The 21,651-nt window shown below is 40.4% G+C and overlaps 1 protein-coding gene across 2 annotated transcripts in view; it reads right to left on the reverse strand.

The window, feature by feature from the left end:
- Positions 1-19,436, reverse strand: part of ACS (acetyl-CoA synthetase) — a 288,618-nt gene extending 269,182 nt beyond the window's left edge. The window contains exon 1 of one of the 2 annotated variants that reach the window (XM_089446615.1): positions 18,963-19,436. In XM_089446615.1, the coding sequence (XP_089302741.1) occupies positions 18,963-19,262 (300 nt within the window). In that variant the 5' untranslated portion in view covers positions 19,263-19,436. The remainder of the gene's footprint in view (positions 1-18,962) is intronic. The other variant, XM_089446614.1, reaches the window with a different exon arrangement.
- Between the last annotated feature and the right edge of the window lie 2,215 nt (positions 19,437-21,651).

Below are 21,651 nucleotides of genomic sequence, written 5' to 3' on the forward strand. Positions count from 1 at the left end.
TGTGCCCCAACCTCTCCACCAAATTTCGTGGCTAGAGCACATCCGATGCTACCCCAAATCAACAAAGATCCCACTCTCTGAAGGACATGACAAACTCTGATGGGGCTATAACCAAAAGGGTATGTTCACAATCAAAGAGGCATATCAAATAGCCGCAGGTCACACTAATCTTCGTCATTAGTTGATCTAGAAGCAGGTATGCGCTCAAAACTTATGGCCCAAAGTTGCCCACTTTCTTTGTTTGTTAGTACATAAAAGATCCCTTTCATGGGATATAACCATCTGTAGAGAATTCTAAGGCCTTTTTGTTTGTTTTATGTGTAGATCGAATGCAAAGGACAGGAAGCACTTGCTCAATACATGCGCTTTTTCTGAAACTCTATGGTCTCAATTGTTCAGCTTATTTGGATAGTCAGACATGAATATGAATGGGATCATAAAAACGATTGAAGGTTGGAGATCCTCTATGACAAAGAATCCTATTGTAAATCGAGCTTGGGCCCTCATTCTAGGGTTTTTGCTATGGAACATATGGAAGGAGAAGAACAATCACATATTTAATAACCAATCATCGGAAGGGGAGATGATTTGGGCAAAAGCATTGCAAAGTGTCTGTGAAACAGTACTACTACACCCTTGGTCATTGTCAAACTGAGAAGCTAAAGGTTTGGATGCCACAAATTTTTGTAATCCCCAGTTGTTTCTGTCTCCTTCTATCAATCCTTTGCATCTAATAAGCCATCTTCTAGTCGTCCGACCTCCTGGAGCCCTCCTCCCCCTAGATTCTATAAACTTAAATTTGACAAGGCATCTAAAAGAAATCCAAGTTTTGTTGGTCTTGGAGGAACTTCTGCGACAACTATGGGCAACCAGTGGTTCTATTCGCAAATAGTATGGGGCATTCAAGTAACAATGTAGCCAAATTTGCAACTCTAGAGACTAGCCTTCTTATCACATCATCGCAAGGCTTCTCCAGGCTTATTGAGGAGGGAGATTCTCAATTGTCATCTCAAGAGTAAACAAATTGATTAATGGAGCTTCTCTAGGTAACAAAAAAGAATATATATATATATATATATATAAAATTGCCACACCTGGAGATTGGAAAAATATATCACATATAAACCATTTGATCCATATGATTCCAATCATTATTACTTCTCACGTCAACAGAACAGGCAATAAGGTAGTGAACCTTCTGGCCAACTTGGGATGTAATGACATTCACCTTCATCTTTCGAGAAGTTGGACCAGTCACTTATTCCCTCTCACGTCAAGAAAACAAGCAATAAGATAGTGAACCTTCTGGCCAACTTGGGATGCAATGACATTCACCTTCATATTTCGACAAGCTGGAACACTCACTTATGGGAGGAGTAGGGACTAGGACTTGTAGATCCAATAAACAAAGATCGAGAAAACCCGCTGGGGGTGGAAGAAGATGATGCACTGGCTCGCAATGAAAAGATGGTCTGCAACAAACAAAATCCTACACCTCCAGTCAATCCAGCCATTCCAAGCACTATTGATATTTCCACGTCCTCTTAATGGCTTCAGTTAACTTATGGTTTTTCCACTTCACTTGGAATTTACCAGTACCATGGCATAATGAAGTCTTCGTCAGTAAATCTTTTTGTATGTACCCGATTAGTATATAGACATTTGGGATAAAAGACATTAACTTTTGTCGTTGGTTTGGTTTCCAATTTGGAAGACCCGGGCAAAAGGATTTTGCTATTATGTAATCTGGTATCAGTTGATTCATTGTAATAGAAGCTAATTTAAAATAAAATAAAATAAAATAAATAAATAAAACATGATGAGGAACCTAGTTAAGAATCTGTTAATTTTAGGTATGTTTTACGTTGATAGCAAATTTACTTCAATTTTCCATAATAGCTCAATATCAATTCCAAATTAGCAATCACATTTAGCATGATAGTAAAATGCAGATAGAACATAAACATAAAACGCAAAAGACAAGCCAAGGCAAGAGGACACAAGATGTGGTGCTAGCCAGGGACAAACCCCAATGTGGGGAAACCCTTGATCAATTCTTCTTATATGTTCTTCAATAGTTCAGCAGAGAGAGATATTTTGACTTATCTATATAAGAGCAGAGATCTTCTCTAAGAAGATGTCACATGAGATAGCTAATCTGGACACAAGTGATTCCATCACCTAGTTGTACCTATCTGTGTTGCACCTCACTGTGCTGCACCCAATCATCATGCTGGACCTCATTACTATGCTGCACACATCATACCATGTACATCATCACTGTGTTGCACCATCACTGAGTTGTACCTCATCATTGTGCACTATGTTGCACTACTCACAACTGTCTCTAACACCATGCAGCATCCAACTGCTGCTTCTAAAACATGTTGCTCCATGCACCTTACAGCACCATGTTGCTGCAATATACCATGTTGTTGCATCCATCACATCATGTTGCACCCCTTTTGAGGTATTCAACACTCCATGTTAACCCAACACGTGGCTCCCACAGGTTGCTCCGAATTTGATCCAAATCTGGTCAATATCCTAGACCCAAAGCACCTCTAACACTGCTCCAAATCTGCTTGACACTTTGTTGTTCCTGACTATTCTGGTTAGGGCACTTGGGCATAATGCTGCAGCTCTAAACTCCTCTCAACAATCCTCAAACAACCCTCCAAAAACTGTGGACTAGGCAAGGAGAGATTATCCTCCTCACACTGAAGTTAAGGGATCAAGACAGCCCTCAAATCTGCCCACGCTAGATTAGCAGTACTATTGTCCTGGTTAGGGCAAGTACATGCTGCAACTTCCCTTCATAAACCGACTTGACAACCCTCTCTTTGTTACGGCATAGGCCAGGAGGTACACCTTCTGTTCTGGGCAATTGCCATCCCTTAACAACCCAAATTTAGACATGTTTTGGGAGGCTAGGCCTGCGGCCTACTTCAGTTGGTTGCAGCTCTCATACAACCCACCAAAACAACCCTCATACTGGCCATAAAAGAGTGCGCAATACTCTCAGCAGTTTCAGCCTTCCTCCAAGGGACCTCAGCCCCTCTCCCAACAACTTGGACCCCGAAAAACAACAAGCTCAGACCATGTTGTTCCTTCCTCATTATTGTTGCAGCTAGGGCACAAGAGAATCCTCCTCCAACGAGTCTTTCTTTTGAGAATCATGACTGCGTTTAGGGCATCATTGTGACTGCGTCTAGGGCTTCTCCATGGGGCAGCATTAAGGCTTCTTGAGGCTGAGATAAGGGTTGTCCTCCATGACAGCGTAGAGCTTTCTCATCTCCTAAGATAGCATAGAGCCTTCTCCATTAGGGCAGTGTTGACTCTTAGGATCTCTCCTCCCACCAAAACCCAAAGACAAGTGGAGAGGAAGAGATCACAAGAAGAGTGTGTACAAATGACTAGCAAGCCACCTCTTTTTATACTAAAACGTTGAGCACATGTGGGGGCAATTTGGTTGTTGGCCGACCTTGACGAATTGTCCCATAACACAAATAAATTCATATCTCCATGAATACATGTCGAAATCAAATGATCTTTAGATCAATCCTACACCTTTCGACGAGAGGAATCCAAGAAAAATATCAGCTACCATAAATAAGATGACCCGCATGGAGTTTGGCCCTAGTTGCCAATTTTAACACTCCCTCTCAACTAGGGAGAACTCCATTGACTAATCCATCTGCCAGACTGTACTATCTCTTCCATCAGTGCCCTGCACTGCTCTGCTCTGTTGAACTATGAAGAAGAAGAAGAAATGATTGAGAATGTACCATACCATCCTCTACTAACTCGAAGTCAGTCCCATATAAGGTGGACCCACCCCCAACAAGCAAACTCACCTAAAATTTAAAAAAAAAAATGAAAAAAAACGATTTTCTAAATGCTTTTCCGGAAGCTTTTCTGGAAGCGTACGGAAGCGTCTGGGAAGCGCCTAGGAAGCGCCTGGGAAGCGTCTGGGAAGCGCCTGAGAAGCGTCTGGGAAGCGTCGTACGAAGCGCGCTTCGGCGCTTTGGAAGCGCCAGCGCTTCCAAATTTCCAGGAAGCGTCTAAAAATTTTGGAAGCGCGCTTCCGAATTTCGGAAGCGCGCTTCTGGCCAACCTAGGCGCTTCCGTACGGGACGCGCTTCGGGGCTTGGAACCGGGGGGGGCGCTTTGTGCAACACTGCACCACACTGTCGGCACAATCATCATCCGAATAACCATGCAACCTCACATCTTCAATAGTGTATCTCAGTCCATGAGTGATTTTGCCCCGAAAATATCTCAGAAGATTCTTGGCACCAATCCAATGTAAATGATGAGGCTTAACCATATATTGGCTCAATGTATTAACTGCAAAACATATATTCAGACAAGAGTTCACCAAGAGCATAAGTGCTCCTATGAGTTGGCGATACTTAGAAACATTTCCCAATTCAGGTCCGACAATACTACCACATAACTTCTTGAAGTTAAGTTCCATCGGGGTAGTCACAAGCTTGCAGTCCACCATCCCAAATCTTTCCAATATCTTCACAACATATTTTCCTTGAGATAGGAAAATTTCTCCTTCCTTTTGCCAAATCTCCAAACCTAAGAAGTAGTGCATCAGTCCTAGGTCCTTCATCTCAAATTCGGAAACCAACTCCCTCTTACATTTGTGAATGAAGGGGTCTTCACCTGTCAGAAAGAGGACGTCCACATAAAGTACCAATATGAGAGGTTTATCATCTTCAACCTTAAAGTAAAGGTTTAGATCGGCTTCACTTCTAGTAAATCCCAGTGTCATCAGATAGTTATCAATCCTCTCATACCAAGCCCAGGGTGCTTGCTTTAAGCCATAGAGAGCCTTCTTCAACCTGCATACATGAGATTCCCAGTCATGAACCTCAAACCCCTCGAGTTGTTCCACATAGACTTCCTCTTTAATCGAACCATGCAAGAAAGCGGTCTTGACATCCATCTGATGTAGGTTCCATCCTTGCGAGGCAGCAAGGGCTATGATCGAGCGGATGGTGGTGTATCGGGCAACAGGTGCAAATATCTCATCATAATCTACACCTTCCTTTTGAGAGAAGCCTCGAGCAACAAAGCGAGCCTTGAACTTTTCTGCACTTCCATCAGCTCCATGCTTGATTTTGTAGAGCCACTTAGAGGTGACAACCGATTTGTCCTAGGGTCTAGGGACCACATCTCAGACATCATTCTTCATAATAGACTCGTACTCTTCATTCATAACATCCTTCCATACTTGTTGCTTCACGACTTCTTCAAATGATGAAGGTTCATTTTGAATAATAGTGCTCATAACGATCAGGTATCCTTGAATCAAGATCCTCATCAGGATCAAACTCTGCTGGATGACTCTCCACTACCCAATTTGATGTTGGATCAATGTCTTCCAACACAATGGGATCTGAATCAGGTCTTTTGTTCAGCAATTGGTTTCGTCTGAACCGGAGGTTGTATTGAACATAGACTAGATCATTTAACCGTTTTTTATCCAAACAGTTTCTCTTCTTTGTATGAATCCTCTCAAAGACATACCAATTGCGCTCACACCCAGTAGCACTGCAAGTTTGACTCAAAATACGAATTGCAAACTTCTGCAATTTAGGACAATGGCCACCAAAAGCCTCCCACCATTGTGCTAAAAAAAACATAGGAGTGTAATGAGTTAGCTCAACAAAATTACAAATTATATCCAACTTTCAAATTATAAACGATTTAACAAAATTTTAAAAATAAAGTAAAACTATTAAGAATTTGAAAATTGAAATTTTTGTTTACCTGGCTCATCTGCTTCTCTTGCAATCTTGCTAGGTTCTTCCCAAAGGTACCCGAGGCATTGCTGAAGGTCGTGACCTGTCGGTGTATCTCTTGCTGATCAGACTCCAATGGGATCATGCGATCAATGCAGTCAATCAGTCCATCTCTGACCTCCCCCCTCAAAGCCCCTGACTCCTTAGCTTTATAACGATACCGTGGGTTCAAAAAATACCCAGTTGCATGTATAGGGCGATGGTGTTGATTGTTCCATCTTTCATCAATGATTGCCCAAATGGGCCCATACTTAGCCACTCTATCCTTGTATGCCCTCTTTATTCGCTCCTTTGATTAATCCATAGCCTCATAAATGAAGGCCATAGCCAACCTTTCCCCATCCACCAACCGCAACACGTTAACCAGTGGCTCAACAAGCTTCACAATCTCTGTTGCCTTTCTCCAAAAAGTTTCTCCATTAACTTTCTTTTTCAATTCTTTGCCTTCCAATTTGTGAGACCAATTGCTTTGATTCCATTCATCACTGGAAAACATCTTTTGCAAGTTTCTATATTGGGAAAGCATAGATTGCAATGTCAAAAAATGAGTAGCAAATCTAGTGATGGTAGGCCTAATAATATCCCTGCCCCTAGTGTGTTTCCTCATGAGGCTCAAAATCCATGAATGATTGCAGATAAGTTTTGTTATGCTTTTGGCATGATCTACAGTGTTTTTGACCCAATCTATTTTTCCAATATCCTCAAGCATGAGGTCTATGCAATGTGCAGCACATGGGGTCCAAAGATGGTCTTGTGTTTTTCCTCTAACAGTTTACCAGCAAGAACATAGTTAGATGCATTATCTGTGATGACTTGAACAACATTAGCCACCCCCACCTCCTCAACAACCTGATCCAATAGCTGAAACAACAATTGCCCATCTTTTACCTTATCAAATGGATCAACTGATTTTAAAAACATGGTTCCCCGTGGGCAGAAGACAAGAAAGTTTATGATGGTACAGTTTCTTTGATCAGTCCATCCATCTGACATGATGGTACATCCTGTTCTTGCCCATGAGTCCTTGAAATCTTTCAAATACTCATTAATGGAGTCAATTTCTTTCTGCAAACGATACCCCCTTAGCTCATGCATAGTAGGGCCTTTGAAGCCTTTTCCAGCAGCATGTATGGCATCAAACATAGGCTCGCAATATGGTGAACGGGAAGCATTGAAGGGGATATCAGCATCATACCACCATCTAGCTATGTAATCACAAGCAGTCTCCCTCAATTCTTTCTTCCAATGGTCATATAAAGTGGGTTGCATTTGACTTTTACTAGCTTGAGGACCATGTGCATCTGATGGAGAGGAGGGAGTGAAATAACTTTTGATAGTCATATCATCCTTTTTCATTCTACCCTTTCCCTTATCTTGAACAGAACCAAAAGAGGGAGGAACATATCGAAAAGGGTTGGATGCATCAGTATGAGGGATAGAGGAAGAACCCTCAAAATCGTAATGGGGGTTGGTAGCCATCATTTTTTGTATCTCCCTCTTCCTCCCAATTTCAGCCTCTAACTCTTTTTGCCTAGCCTTATCTTCTTTAAACTTCTCAAAGCTAGCTAACAATTGCTTCCTAATCTCCCCATTTTCTGGTGAGGTACATGGAGTAATTGGGCCTCTAATCCCCGCCAAGCGTTGTTTCAGCCTATTAATGCCCCCAGGACCTTCCTTAATTTTCCTTTGGCAAAATTTGCAATGCATTTGACTATCAACCATTTCAACATATGCCCAAGCAGGATCTCTCACTCTAGGTGCCATTTCTTTGACTAGGAAATGAAAGCAAACTATCTGATTAAAAAAAAAAAAAACATCGATTCAATGTTCATTAAACATTTCTTTCACAAAAAACACTCTCTAGGCTTTCTAGGTATGCAACTAAAATTTAATAAGCAAAAACATATTTGTACAAGTGAAAAAAATACCTCCAAGCACAAACTGCCTCCTCAAGCTTGCTCCAAGAAATCAACTCCTCAATGTTGCTCCAAATGGCTGCCCAAGAAGCTCCTCACTCCAGCTACAATGCTTGCCCAAGACTCCTCACTGCTGCTCCTAAAACACACTCAAGAACTGCTCACTAACTCTCCCTGAAGTTCTCACTCAAATGCATGAGATGGCTGTGAGAGAATGAGAGCATTTGAGTGGGTTAAATAGGGTTTGGGAGAGGAGAATGGACCCCAAATAGCACTTAACCAATTTATAAAACACCTTGGAGTCCCCAACACTCAGCTAAATGTTAAAAATTTTAAAAAATATATGAAAAATTGTTGTTTTTTTTTGTGTTACAGGCCGCATTGATTGACTCGGCCAAGTAGATGCGGATCCGACTGAGTTCACTGAGTCATGACTGACTCGGCCGAGTCATGCAATAACTCAGCTGGGTCAGTCATGACTCGGCCTCCCGAACCGGTTAATCTGTCGGGTTGAAAAAAAATCTGGCTCAGACCAACTCGGCCGAGTCGGATCCGAGCCGGCTGGATCTTAAAACAAGGCTTCAACCTGCATACATGAGATTCCTAATCATGAATCTCAAACTCCTCGGGTTGTTCCAAACCTGTGGACTTGCTAAATGAGGGGAATGGTCCCCTTTTAAGATTTTCCTTTGGTACATCTCGGACATGTACCCTCATGTTCTTCTTGAATTCAGGCATCCCTGTCACCATCTGACTCACATCGGGTAGGGCCCCATAATAAGTAGACCTTCGGTGCTAGAAGAAATGTGTCAACTGACATGGTCCCCAATGGACTTCCTGCAACTTGATACAAATTGCCAACCCTGAACCCAAGAATAAAAGCATCTTTGAAAATTCCATTTTCAAACACATACATTTCCATCGATGATTGCCACCTTGAAACCTTTGACTTCCATTGTTGAAATGGACACTAGGTTCTTCTTGAGATTAGGTACATAAAGAACTTCTTGTAAATGAATCATGTTGCCCTCATTCAATTGAGGGGTAACATTCCCTACACTCTTTCCGAGATAAGTGGTATAATCCATGATTGTTTCCATCTCTACCAGATTAGAGAGAGCTTCCTTCTATCCGATGAAGTGCCTTGAAGCACTACAATCAATAAGCCAAATTCCCAAAGAGTCTGGAGGAGAAGTAATGGAGAAATACTTCTTTAGCTTATCAAAAACAACATTTGATTCTTCATACCTGGAGTTCCTTGCTTTCTTTGAAGAGTCGGCCATTTCCTTGATGACTTGCATTCCTTTTTGCTTTGTCATTGTACATGTCATTCCTTCAATCATTGAAGATGCCCCTAGAATGATTGTTATCATCATCAAGTGATGTCTCCTTTGTATTCGAACACCCCTTCGCGTAATGGCCGAACCTTCCACCCTTAAATCCAGACTTCCCATTGAAGTGATCTTTAGGTAGGCCATCAGATGCTTCCGCTGCGCCACTCGGATAATGATCTCAGATTCGACTTCACCCTTGGTGAATTCGAAGAGGGATGAGTAACCCATTGACCCTTTATGTCCTTTCCAACTATCTTTGGTGATTTCTCTTTCACTTTGCTTGGGCTTTGTCTTCGCCCCACCTCTAATACCATGTTAATTTTAGGTATGTTCTGTGCTGATAGCAAATTTACTTCAATTTTCCATAATAGCTCAATATCAATTCCAGATTAGCAATCACATTTAGCATGATAGTAAAATGCAAATAGAACATAAACATAAATCGCAGAAGACAAGCCAAGACAAGAGGACACAAGATGTGGCGCCAGCCAGGGACAAACCCCAATGTGGGGAAACCCTTGATCAATTCTTCTGTTCTTCAATAATTCAGCAGAGAGAGAGATAGTACATATACATCAGAAGTCAACATTTTGACTTATCTAAATAAGAGCAGAGATCTTCTCTAAGAAGATGTCACATGAGATAGCTGATCTGGACACAGGTGATTCCATCACCTAGTTGTACCTATCTGTGTTGCACCCAATCATCATGCTGGACCTCATTACTATGTTGCACACATCATACCATGTACATCATCACTGTGTTGCACCACAACTGAGTTGTACCTCATCATTGTGCACTATGTTGCACTACTCACAGTTGTCTCTAACACCATGCAGCATCCAACCGCTGCTTCTAAAACATGTTGCTCCAAGCAACTTACAGCACCATGTTGCTGCATCCATCACATCACACTGCACCCCTTTTGAGGTATTCAACACTCCATGTTAACCCAACAAGTGGCTCCCACAGGGTGCTCCCAATCTGATCCAAATCTGGTCAATATCCTAGACCCAAAGCACCTCTAACACTGCTCCAAATCTGCCTGACACTTTGTTGTTCCTAACTGTTCTGGTTAGGGCACTTGGGCAAACTGCTGCAGCTCTAAACTCCTCTAGAAGGGGCCCCATGCTGGCGGGGTCGAAGGGGCTGAGGGTTTAGGGAACACAAGCAGAGGCTCTGGTGGGGCAGGCCGAAGGGCGGAGATTAAATTTTAATCTGTTGACGCTAGTTGGAGGTTGAAAAAAGATAACCCAACTGTTAGGATATTCCGACACATAGGATATAGTTAAGTTCAACTTGGTCTAGTATAGAGTTAGGTTAGAGTTAGGTAAAGTGTGTTTCTTTACCGTTGTACATTTTGTAACTTACAATCCGACGGTCACGATATGTAGTGATCCGACGGTTCACTCTCACCTCGGTATTACCGACACTTGATCCGTGGCTTGACACCCGATTGGTCCATGAGTTCTATTTAAAGCGCATGGAGGGTCATTGTTCGGGTAATCTGTGCATGAGAGAAGCTTATGTAAATTTTCATTCTTTGATTAATAAATTGCCTGTAGTACCCACGTTGGGACAGGCCGTGGACTGTTTCCCTCCTTGCACTCTGAGGGTTTTAACCACGTCAAAAATATTGGTGTATTGATTTGAGATCTGGTTGTGAGCGGTGTCCTTTTGGTATTCTTTCTGTGGAACTTACCCTGTAAATTCCTACATGGTATCAGAGCTATTTGAGGGCCGCGTCCGTTGGTGATCCAAATCTGAAGCCGGTAGAACTGCATGCGGCTGTCGTTTCCTAGATCTGTTGTTTCTGACTGCTTTCGGGCCGAGAGGACTGCTCTGTTGCGTTCGGAGCATCTGTTCCAGTGAGGAACCCCTTTCGTTTCATGCGAAAAGGTTTCCGGTAGCCCTAGCTGCGTCATTTTTTAGATCGGGAGGTATACAGTGTTTTTTTTGCAGTTTACTGTTAATTTCTCTCTGCTTATTTCGGTCTCAGTTTATTTAGCCTTTTTTTTAACCGGATCTATACCTTTCATTTCTGCGTATGCTCTTTGCCCTGCGACTCTGTGCGATCTGGGCAAATCAAAAACAGAAAGGAAGGATTTTTCTCATGCGTATGCTCTTTTCCCTGCACCTTAGTGTGATCTCGGAAAATCAGAAACATTGAGAAAAATATTTAGTTTTTCGGATAAAGCTAACTTTGAGATTTTTTTTTTAAATTTCTAGTTTTTTGGCTAAAGCTAACTTCGAGCCGTAAGGTTCGTTTTTCTTTGCATATTCGTGTTGGGTTTTGTTTTTTGTGTTTTGTAGGGAAAAAGAGCTTTCTCAAGGCAAGCACGCAAATCGAGCCCCCCCCCCCCCCTCTCTCTCTCTCTCTCTCTCTCTCTCTCAAATTTTTTGTATAGATCAATTGGTTCAAAGCTATTTTTAGAGAGTAGAGGTCTTGGGTTCAAGTCTCCATTTTGTGGGGGCGGATTTTTTCATTCCCGCACATTCGCGCACTTTGCCGGCAACGTCAACAAGTTTTTTTTCAAAAAGCCATAACTTCTTCATCCGGAAGCCTTTTTCAGAGCCGTTTTTTTTAAAACCGCCTATTTTTTCGAGATCTATCCATTGGTGCACTTACTTTCAGCATCTTCAGCTTCAGTTTTTTTTAAAAAAATGGAAAGTCCATGCCAAGTCATTCTTGACAGCACTAACTACTTCCAATGGGTAGAATACATGGAAGATTTACTTAGAAGTAAAGGTCTCTTCAGAATAGCCACAAACCAAGAGAAGAAACCCAAAGATGAAGACAAGGCGGCAAAATGGGAAAATAGACAAGATCAAGCACGAGGTTTGATAGGGATGTCTATTTCTCCTGATCTTAGATTCCACATTGCAGGACTTGAGACTCCTCATGAAGCATTAGAAAAACTTGCTAAAGTTTTTGGGATTAAAAATGAAATTAGATCCCATCAACTTGAAAATGAGCTGCTTACTTTGGATCCTAATAATTTTTCTTGCATTGAAGATTTCTTGTCAAAATTCAAGACCCTTAGATATCTCTTGGAAGGTGTTAAAGTTAAGAAAGATGATGGTAACCTTATTTATTCCATCCTTACTAAGTTAGGACCAGCCTACTCTGTATTTGTTTCCACTTTCCATTCTACAAGAGAAGCTTTCATTTGTCAAGGACAAGAATACAAGGCCCCTTCCTTTGACTCCTTTTGTGATTCCTTAATAAGAGAACAAGAAAAACTCTTACACCTTGGTCTTCTTAATCTTGGAAACTCTTCCACAAAAGCGTTAGCCGCCCAGCAGCACCCAAATTCAAAGAATCCTAAGAAGTCATATCCTCAAAAGAATGGTCCTAAACCATCTCAGCCTCAAAATGAAAGATCATTTTAGCAAAATGATAGGCCCAATAAAAACAAATGGAAGAAGACTGATAGACATTGTAACTTTTGTAATCGAGATGGCCACTTAGAATCTAAATGCTTTAAGAAGATGGAAGCCTTGGAAGCCGCAATGAAGAAACATAACATCCATCTGGAGCCTACTTCAACTTCAACTTCCGGAACGGCATTTTCTGCATGTCATCGTCAATCATCTCAGTCTGGTTATGCATTAAATGTATCTTCTTCTTCTTCTCATTCTCATGAGTGGCTCATTGATTCTGGAGCCTCTTGTCACATGGCCAAAAACCAAGCCATGTTTTCTTCTTTAAATGATTGTAACACCAAAAATATATATGTTGGTGATGATAGATCTCTTAATGTTGTAGGGACTGGAACTGTTCATCTAGACAATGGTCAGTTCAATGATGTATTATGTGTTCCAAACTTATCCTGCAACCTTCTATCTGTCTATCAGATAACTCATTCAGGTGAAGGTAAAATTGTTGAATTTTCACTTCATGATGTTGTAATCAAGGATCTAAAAGATCCTAAACAGATTCTAGCTACTGGTCTTGCTGATGATTCCAAAAGGTTGTATAAGTTTCACAACTTTGGGTCATCCCATCTTCCCTCAGTGTTTGTTGCTCATAATGATGAAGTAAGCAAACTTTGGCATGAGCGGTTTGGTCACTTAAACTATCGCTCCCTTCAGCATCTATGTAAAGAAAATATGGTGACAGGTCTTCCTATGGTATCTTGCAAAGATGGTGTTTGTTCCGGATGTGTACTCGGAAAACATCATCGGGACAGTTTTGACAAACGTGCCTCTTGGCACGCCTCAGCCCCTTTACAGCTTGTGCACAGTGATTTATGTGGTCCTCTTCCTGTTGCTTCATTCTCTGGCTGCAAGTACTTCTTAACTTTCATTGATGATTTCTCTAGACGCACTTGGGTATACTTCTTAAAACTCAAGAGCGAAGTATTTAGCACTTTTTTGGCCTTCAAAGCATTTGTTGAAAAACAATCTGGACATCAAATTCTTAAGCTAAGAACTGATAATGGTGGAGAATATGTTAAAAACGCATTCATCAACTTTTGCACCGAAAATGGAATTCAAATGCAACATACTGTTCCATACACTCCACAACAAAATGGTGTAGCTGAAAGGAAAAATCGCACCTTAAAGGAAATGGCTAATTGTATGCTGCAATCTAAAGGACTCAGCCTTAGTTTTTGGGCCGAAGCAATTAATTGTGCAAATTATATAATCAATCGCACTCCTACTAAGGTTCTAGAGAATATCACTCCAGAAGAAGCTTGGAGTTCCATTAAACCAGATGTAAGTCACTTTCGTGTGTTTGGAAGTGAAGCATGGGCCCATATTCCAGATGAAAAGCATAAAGCTTTAGAACCTAAGAGTGAGAAATGTACTTTTGTTGGGTATTCTGAAGATGTAAAAGGTTATAGACTTATTCCATTTAAGTCCAAAAATGTTATCATTAGAAGAGATGTAAAATTTGATGAAAATAAATCGGCCTGCGAGCCTAGTCCGGCGGATGTGCCACCTCTTCCTATCTCTTCTATCTTTGAAAACATTTCTTCTTCTGATGATGAAAGCGAGGATGATAATCCTCCCCCACCGTCTCAGGATCCTCAACTTCCAAGATGGGTCCGTGCTACTCGGGATGCAGCAGGTGATCTTGCCGGTGATCCTACAGATCAGCGACGTACACGTTCTCAGTTTGAAAGAGCCTCTTCTTTACTGGCTCAAGCTCCAGTAAATCATGATCCTGACACTTTTGCAGAAGCTTCAGGCCATCCACATTGGGAAGCAGCTATGAATGAAGAATATCATTCATTGATGACAAATGATACATGGGATCTTGTTCCTCTACCAAAGGGACGCAAACTTGTTAGATGCAAATGGGTTTACAGAACCAAGTATGGACCAGATGGGAAAGTTGATAAACATAAAGCTCGTCTAGTTGCTAAGGGCTTTTCACAGGTTGAAGGCATTGACTACACTGAAACCTTCTCTCCAGTTGCCAAAATGAACTCTATCCGCCTTGTTCTTTCCCTTGCTGCCTCTTTAAAATGGGAAGTCCATCAAATGGATGTTAAATCTGCCTTCTTGCATGGGGACTTGCAGGAAGAAATCTATATGGAACAACCCATTGGCTTCATACAAACAGACTCCAGCCTCGTTTGTCGACTTAAGAAATCCCTTTATGGCCTCAAGCAAGCTCCTCGAGCTTGGTATGCCAAAATGGATAGCTTTCTTTTAGAATCTGGCTTTTCTAGGTGTCATTCTGACAATACTGTCTACACCAAAAAAGTGGGCAACTCTCTTATCATCCTTGTTCTTTATGTTGATGATCTTATTCTTACTGGTAGTGATCCCAACCTTATAAACCATGTGAAGTCCAGCCTTAAAAAGAAATTTGAAATGACAGACTTAGGACACTTACACTATTTTCTCGGTCTTCAAGTCTTGCAATCCCAAGAGGGTATTTTCCTTTCCCAGTCCAAGTATGCTTGTGATATTCTTCGTCATTTTCACATGGAAGACTGTAAGCCAGCCCCTTCTCCCTTTCAGTCTGGAGTCAAACTTTCAGTCTCTTGTACTTCTCCTGAAGTTGATGCTACCTTATACCGTCAACTTGTCGGAAAACTCTTGTATTTAACCCATACTCGTCCTGATCTTTCCTTTGCTGTTGGCCTTGTTGCTCGTTTTATGCAAAACCCCCGTGAAAGTCATTGGAAAGCAGCTAAAAGAATACTTCGTTATGTTCGAGGTACAGTACAGTTTGGGATTCATTACAGTGCCAAAGCAGCTCCTCTGTTAGTTGGTTTCACTGATTCTGATTGGGCTGGTGACCTTGATGATCGGAAGTCTACTGCCGGTTATGTCTTCACTCTTGGTTCAGGACCTATTACATGGGCTTGTAAGAAACAGGCTGCCATTTCTCTTTCGTCAGCAGAAGCAGAATATCGTGGTGCCATGGAAGCTAGTAAGGAAGCCTTGTGGCTTCGTCAGATCCTATCAGAGTTTGGCTTTGAGCAGCAGCATCCAACCACACTTTGGTGTGATAATCAAAGTGCCATTCAGCTATGCAAAGATCCAGTCCAGCATCAGCGCAGCAAACACATTGAACTACACATGCACTTCATCAGAAAGCTCATTCATGACCATGTTCTTGAAGTGCAATATTGTCCAACAGATGATCAGGTTGCAGACATCTTCACAAAGGCTCTCACAGAGGCGAAGTTCACTAAACTTCGATATATGCTTGGAGTTCAGGAAGTTGTCACTAAGGGGGGATAGGCTCTAGTGCCTCCTTCCTTCTCCTATTGTGTCATATTTGTAAATCCTTCAATCCTATCCCAAGTTGTTCTTAAGGGGGGATGTTAGGATATTCCGACACATAGGATATAGTTAAGTTCAACTTGGTCTAGTATAGAGTTAGGTTAGAGTTAGGTAAAGTGTGTTTCTTTACCGTTGTACATTTTGTAACTTACAATCCGACGGTCACGATATGTAGTGATCCGACGGTTCACTCTCACCTCGGTATTACCGACACTTGATCCGTGGCTTGACACCCGATTGGTCCATGAGTTCTATTTAAAGCGCATGGAGGGTCATTGTTCGGGTAATCTGTGCATGAGAGAAGCTTATGTAAATTTTCATTCTTTGATTAATAAATTGCCTGTAGTACCCACGTTGGGACAGGTCGTGGACTGTTTCCCTCCTTGCACTCTGAGGGTTTTAACCACGTCAAAAATATTGGTGTATTGATTTGAGATCTGGTTGTGAGCGGTGTCCTTTTGGTATTCTTTCTGTGGAACTTACCCTGTAAATTCCTACACCAACAAGGTTGGGTGGGGTTGGTGGATGTTTGGTTGGAAGGTGGGGTGATGGGGCCCCATCAAGGAGGGGTCTCCCATCAAGGAGGGGCCCCATCTTACTATATGATGCTGGAGGGGCGCCATCTTACTATATGATGCATTTTGGCCCTCTCCCGGCATTTTGGGTCCAAAAACTGCAGACTAGGCAAGGAGAGATGCTCCTCCTCCACGCTGAAGGTAAGGGCTCAAGACAGCCCTCAAACCTGCCCACGCTAGATTAGCAGTACTGCTGTCCTAGTTAGGGCAAGTGCGTGCTGCAACTTCCCTTCATAAACCGACTTGACAACCCTCTCTTTGCTGCAGCATAGGCCAGGAGGTACACCTTCTTTGTGGGCTGCTATTCTGGGCAATTGCCATCCCTTAACAACCCAAATTAAGACCTGTTTAGGGAGGCTAGGCCTGCGGCCTACCTCAGCTGGCTGCAGCTCTCATACAGCCCACCAAAACAACCCTCATACTGGCCCTAAAACAGTTTGCAATACTCTCAGCAGTCTCGGCCTTCCTCCAAGAGACCTCGGCCCCTCTCCCAGCAACTTGGACACCGAAAAACAGCAAGCTCAGACCATGCTGTTCCTTCCTCATTATTGTTGCGGCTAGGGCACAAGAGAATCCTCCTCCAACGAGTCTTTCTTTTGAGAATCATGACTGCGTTTAGGGCATCATTGTGACTGCGTCTAGGGCTTCTCCATGGGGCAGCATTAAGGCTTCTAGAGGTTGAGATAAGGGCTGTCCTTCATAGAGCCTTCTCCATTAGGGCAGTGTTGACTCTTAGGATCTCTCCTCCCACCAAAACCCAAAGACAAGTGGAGAGGAAGAGATCACAAGGAGAGTGTGTACAAATGACTAGCAAGCCACCTCTTTTTATATTAAAATGTTGAGCACATGTGGGGGCAATTTGGTTGTTGGCTGACCATGATGAATTGTCCCATAACACAAATAAATTCATATCTCCATGAATACGTGTCAGAATAGGATGATCTTTATATCAATCCTACACCTCTCGATGAGAGGAATCCAAGAAAAATATCAATTGCCATAAATAAGATGACCCACATGGAGTTTGGCCCTAGTTGCCAATTTTAACAGAAAATCTTTGTAAGGGTACTTTGTCTTCAACTTCCAGTAATCGAGCAACTGAAATTCAACACAGACAAATCTCAAAGATCAAGAAACAGTCCATCAGCTCAAGGAACCAATGGACCTTGAACAATAGAATTCTCCTCCCTCTAATGTGGATCAAGAGGAAGCAGACAGTAACGATATCTTCCATTGAATCTTATATATTTCAAATTTATTGGAATTTTGGGAGTCTTTGTAGCAGGCCCACAAGCAAGAACACTTGGAATGCTTTTCATATAGTTTGTTTTTAATTACTTTTTGTAGAAGCAGAGAACTGCCTAGTTTGTTTTTTGAAACTCTGGATAGTTTTATGTAACCGCTGTTAGCTCTGTTACAACCCCTGATTAATATACAAAGTCAGATGTTTTAGACGATTAGGAAGGAATGGTTGTGCAACTTTAATATTGAAAAGTAAGACAGAATAATCTCACTGCTTAGGTAAAGTAAATTTATTTACCAGAAATTTTCATGAGATTGTCCCATATATAGTCAATGTTGAAATTTCATGGTTCACCAAACCAGTGAAGAGGTTAACAGCAACAACATGGTCAAGTGGCTTTACCTAAATTTTGATAAGTACTAACTCTCATAGATCCACCTTAACCCAATATATTTATTAAGCACTGAAAAGAATCAAAAAGCTCAAGGTACAAACCTCAATCTTATTGCACCCTTACACACTATTTAATAAACATTAAAGTCTGCACCTTGTTTTTCTTGATCCCTCTCCACCCATAATAGGTTCAAGGTTAAAATAGACCTATTCTAGTTTATTTATAATTTGTTTAAATATGATTTTTTAATTATAATAAATAAAAAATAACTCATATTTTCATTTTATTTATTAGCTATATACAATACATGCAAATATAGGGCTATCAAGCACCTCTCTTCTTTTGGTACAATATTGCCAAAGTCGTCATCTGCCTGATTTATTTATTTTAATTCCTATACAAACACACAGCAATTCATTGAACTGCTGTAGTTCGTTCGACAGAGTAGGAGAAAAAATACTTGAAAGTTGAGTTCAATGGTATTATTCTCAACCAATTCATTCTTCCAGAGAAACAACACTAGACAATTGGCATATACCATGGTCGACAAACTCATTCTTCCAAAGAAACAACACGTGACAATTGGCAGATATCATTGTCAACAAATTCATCCTTCCAAAGAAACAACGCTAGACAAATAACATTTCTACGAGCTGTATGCTTCCAGAACCAAGATGCTGATAAAAAATCATTCAGCTGGCATTAGTTCATTGTCGTGATAATTTAATACCTTGGAGTTCCTAAGGGAATGTTCTAACCCGAGAACTACTTGATTTATTTAAATCTTATCAAAAATAACTGGGTCTTTTGAAGAAAATTTTGCTAAAAGACGAGGCAAGCAAAACACCGAAAGAATTTACAGTGGGTAAGTTTGTGAAGAAATTAAGTGCATTCATGCTATAGGATGGAATAGAATGGAATAGAAACTTACTTGTTGGAGAGAAGAAACCAAGGCCTGTTGGCTGAATTGATCGTTGGGTACAACAAGATCGTTCTCCTCGGAGACCAAGGCCTCTCCCATAATTACAGCATTCGAGGATTGCTTTGATCTCTTTGCAAACGGCGCCATTTCAGAGCACGTCCAGGGAATTGTAGATCGCAAGGAATTTCTCAGCCTGCGGGGAGGGTAAGCAACGCAACGAGGAGAAGATCTCAGAGCTTCGGCGTTCAGATGAAAGGAACCCCGCAAAGTAAAAGTGCGAGAATCGCAATGGACTCGTGCATATGCCATATGCGGAGGACTGGGTCCGCTAATTTATTCTTGGGGAGCAACAACCCGGTACCGCCCCTTCTAGTCAGTAGCTCCAGCTTCCCTTCTCTGACAGATATACTTCCCTTCCCGGGCACATATATGGATGGGTAAATCTATTTATTGACTTCCCCTCCCGGGCACATAGATGGATGGGTAATTCTACCCTGGCCCGTCTCTAGCATTTTTATAAATGGATGGATGGGTAAATCTATTTATTTACTTCCCTTCCCGGGCACATAGATGGATGGGTAATTCTACTCTGGCCCGTCTCTTTTTTTTTTATAAGTCAACTACGTGCTAGTGCATTATTTTCCAATACCACAGGTAAACAGGGGGGAAAATGAAAACCTTTTATAATTGCTAGATAGGAGCCAGTTAGGCTGGTCAAAACATAAATATAATAAACCTCCGCTACTGTACCACCCTCACTAATTCCTCAGTTCCCATGTCGCACAGTCTTCTCTTCAGAGTGCGATGTAACTGCAGATGTGCCACATTAAGAGGTTCGTAACTTTGGAACTATTCAACTAAGATTTTTAAGTCAAAAATAAAATTTTAAATATTAAAGACATCAAAACTCACATTTTTATTAAAAATAATAAATTCAGGTATTTATTATTCAAAAGTCACATGTTTAAAAATAAAAAAATTCGGGTATTTATTATTTTGTTTATTGATGTTGATAAGAAATAACGTATTGGAGTATTTATTTATTTTGTTTTTTGATGTGATAAGATAATCGTTTTAATTTATAAAATTAGAAATTGATTTGTTTTAATATTTTATTTTATTAAAACAATGGTAAATAAACTTATTTTGTTAAAAACATAATAAGATATGTTTGAAACTCATTAAATTATAAAAACTTTTTTTTATATATCTTATTTTTAAAAACTTTTTTTTATATATCTTATTTTTTAATTAGTAATTTGACTTATTGTTTTGTTTTTATTTTTAAGATGATTAATATATATATATATATATTACTTTGAACGTGTATATTTGAATGATTATCTAATTTTCGCAGTTTCTTCCATGTAGACCATCAATACTTAAATCATTCTTTGATTAGCAAGATAATAGAATTGAGTTTTTGTTAATGGAGTTTGATTCTTTTGGAGTTGTGAGATATAGCGATTATCATGAAGAAAAGTGTTTTAATGCAGAAGAGTCTTGAACCTGTCCTTGGCCTCTAGCTCCCATGCTTCGATATGGATCTTAGCACACCCTTTGCCTAGTCGAAATGCAAGTGTCGCTATTGCAAAACATAGTTGCAATTCAATTATGTTTTTCTTCATCCTTTTGTTGTCAGCTTTCCACCCTATGGTGACTCAATCCAGCGCTCGCGGCAAGGCCCCTCTAAGGCATACCAAACCTTAGAATGATGTTGTTGCTATGACTAGAGCTTTTTCATCGCTTTGTCCTACTCGTCATTCAACAAAGGCTACGTTCGATTAAGAGTTGGGTTGAAGAGGAATGGGTATCCTAGATCGATGAGGTAGTGAATTCAATGGTCCGTGGCTTTATGCTAGACCTCAACTTTAATTGCACGAGGGATACTAAGTGTTTTTGTATTGTTGAAATATGTTAGCATGTTGAATCTTTTGGGGCCAATGTTATTCTAAATGAAGGGTAGGACCACACTAAGCTTCAATAGCATTCAGATAATTTAGAAAAGCAAAGTCACCTCTAAGTTATTCTCAACTCTTAGTTGGTCAAGAAGCATAAAGGTGTCATCCTTTCAAATGCTCATGGCTACTCCCAAAACAACCCCATTGATATTTCAGACGTCAACAATGCTCTTGTGGATCCTGCTACACCCTAACATATTTCAATTATAAATTCAGCTTGTGTTATTCATAAATTTGGTTTTTTCAACTTTTTCATGCACCATGGATCTCCAATCCAAATAGGGTGGTTTCCTTTAAGAAAAATACCATGTGTTATTTGTATAACCTTAAGACTATAACTCTTTAGTTATTGGTCTAGTGTTACCTTTAGGAAATTTATTTTTTTATTTTTTGTAAATAGTATTTATGTTCAAATAGATTATATGAGATCTCTACTCTACTTTGATAATGGAGTTTGGTTGTCTTGTTGCAAACTCGCCTGGTACTCTTCATGCTTTTAGGCCAATGTACTATATTGTTTTTATTATAGTGATGAAATAGAGTAGCTTACCAACCAATAAAATAAAATAAAACAATTTTACTATAAATATTTAAAATTAAAATTGAGAATGGTATTAAAGAAAAAAATGATTTTCATTATTTATTTTCTTATCATTATAAATATATATATATATATATATATATATATATATATATATATATATATATATATATATATATATATATTCATATATATA

This window comes from Pinus tabuliformis, chromosome X (genome assembly GCF_031772625.1).
Source record: "Pinus tabuliformis cultivar Carrire ecotype Pingquan chromosome X, CPIR1, whole genome shotgun sequence".
NCBI lineage: Eukaryota > Viridiplantae > Streptophyta > Pinopsida > Pinales > Pinaceae > Pinus > Pinus tabuliformis.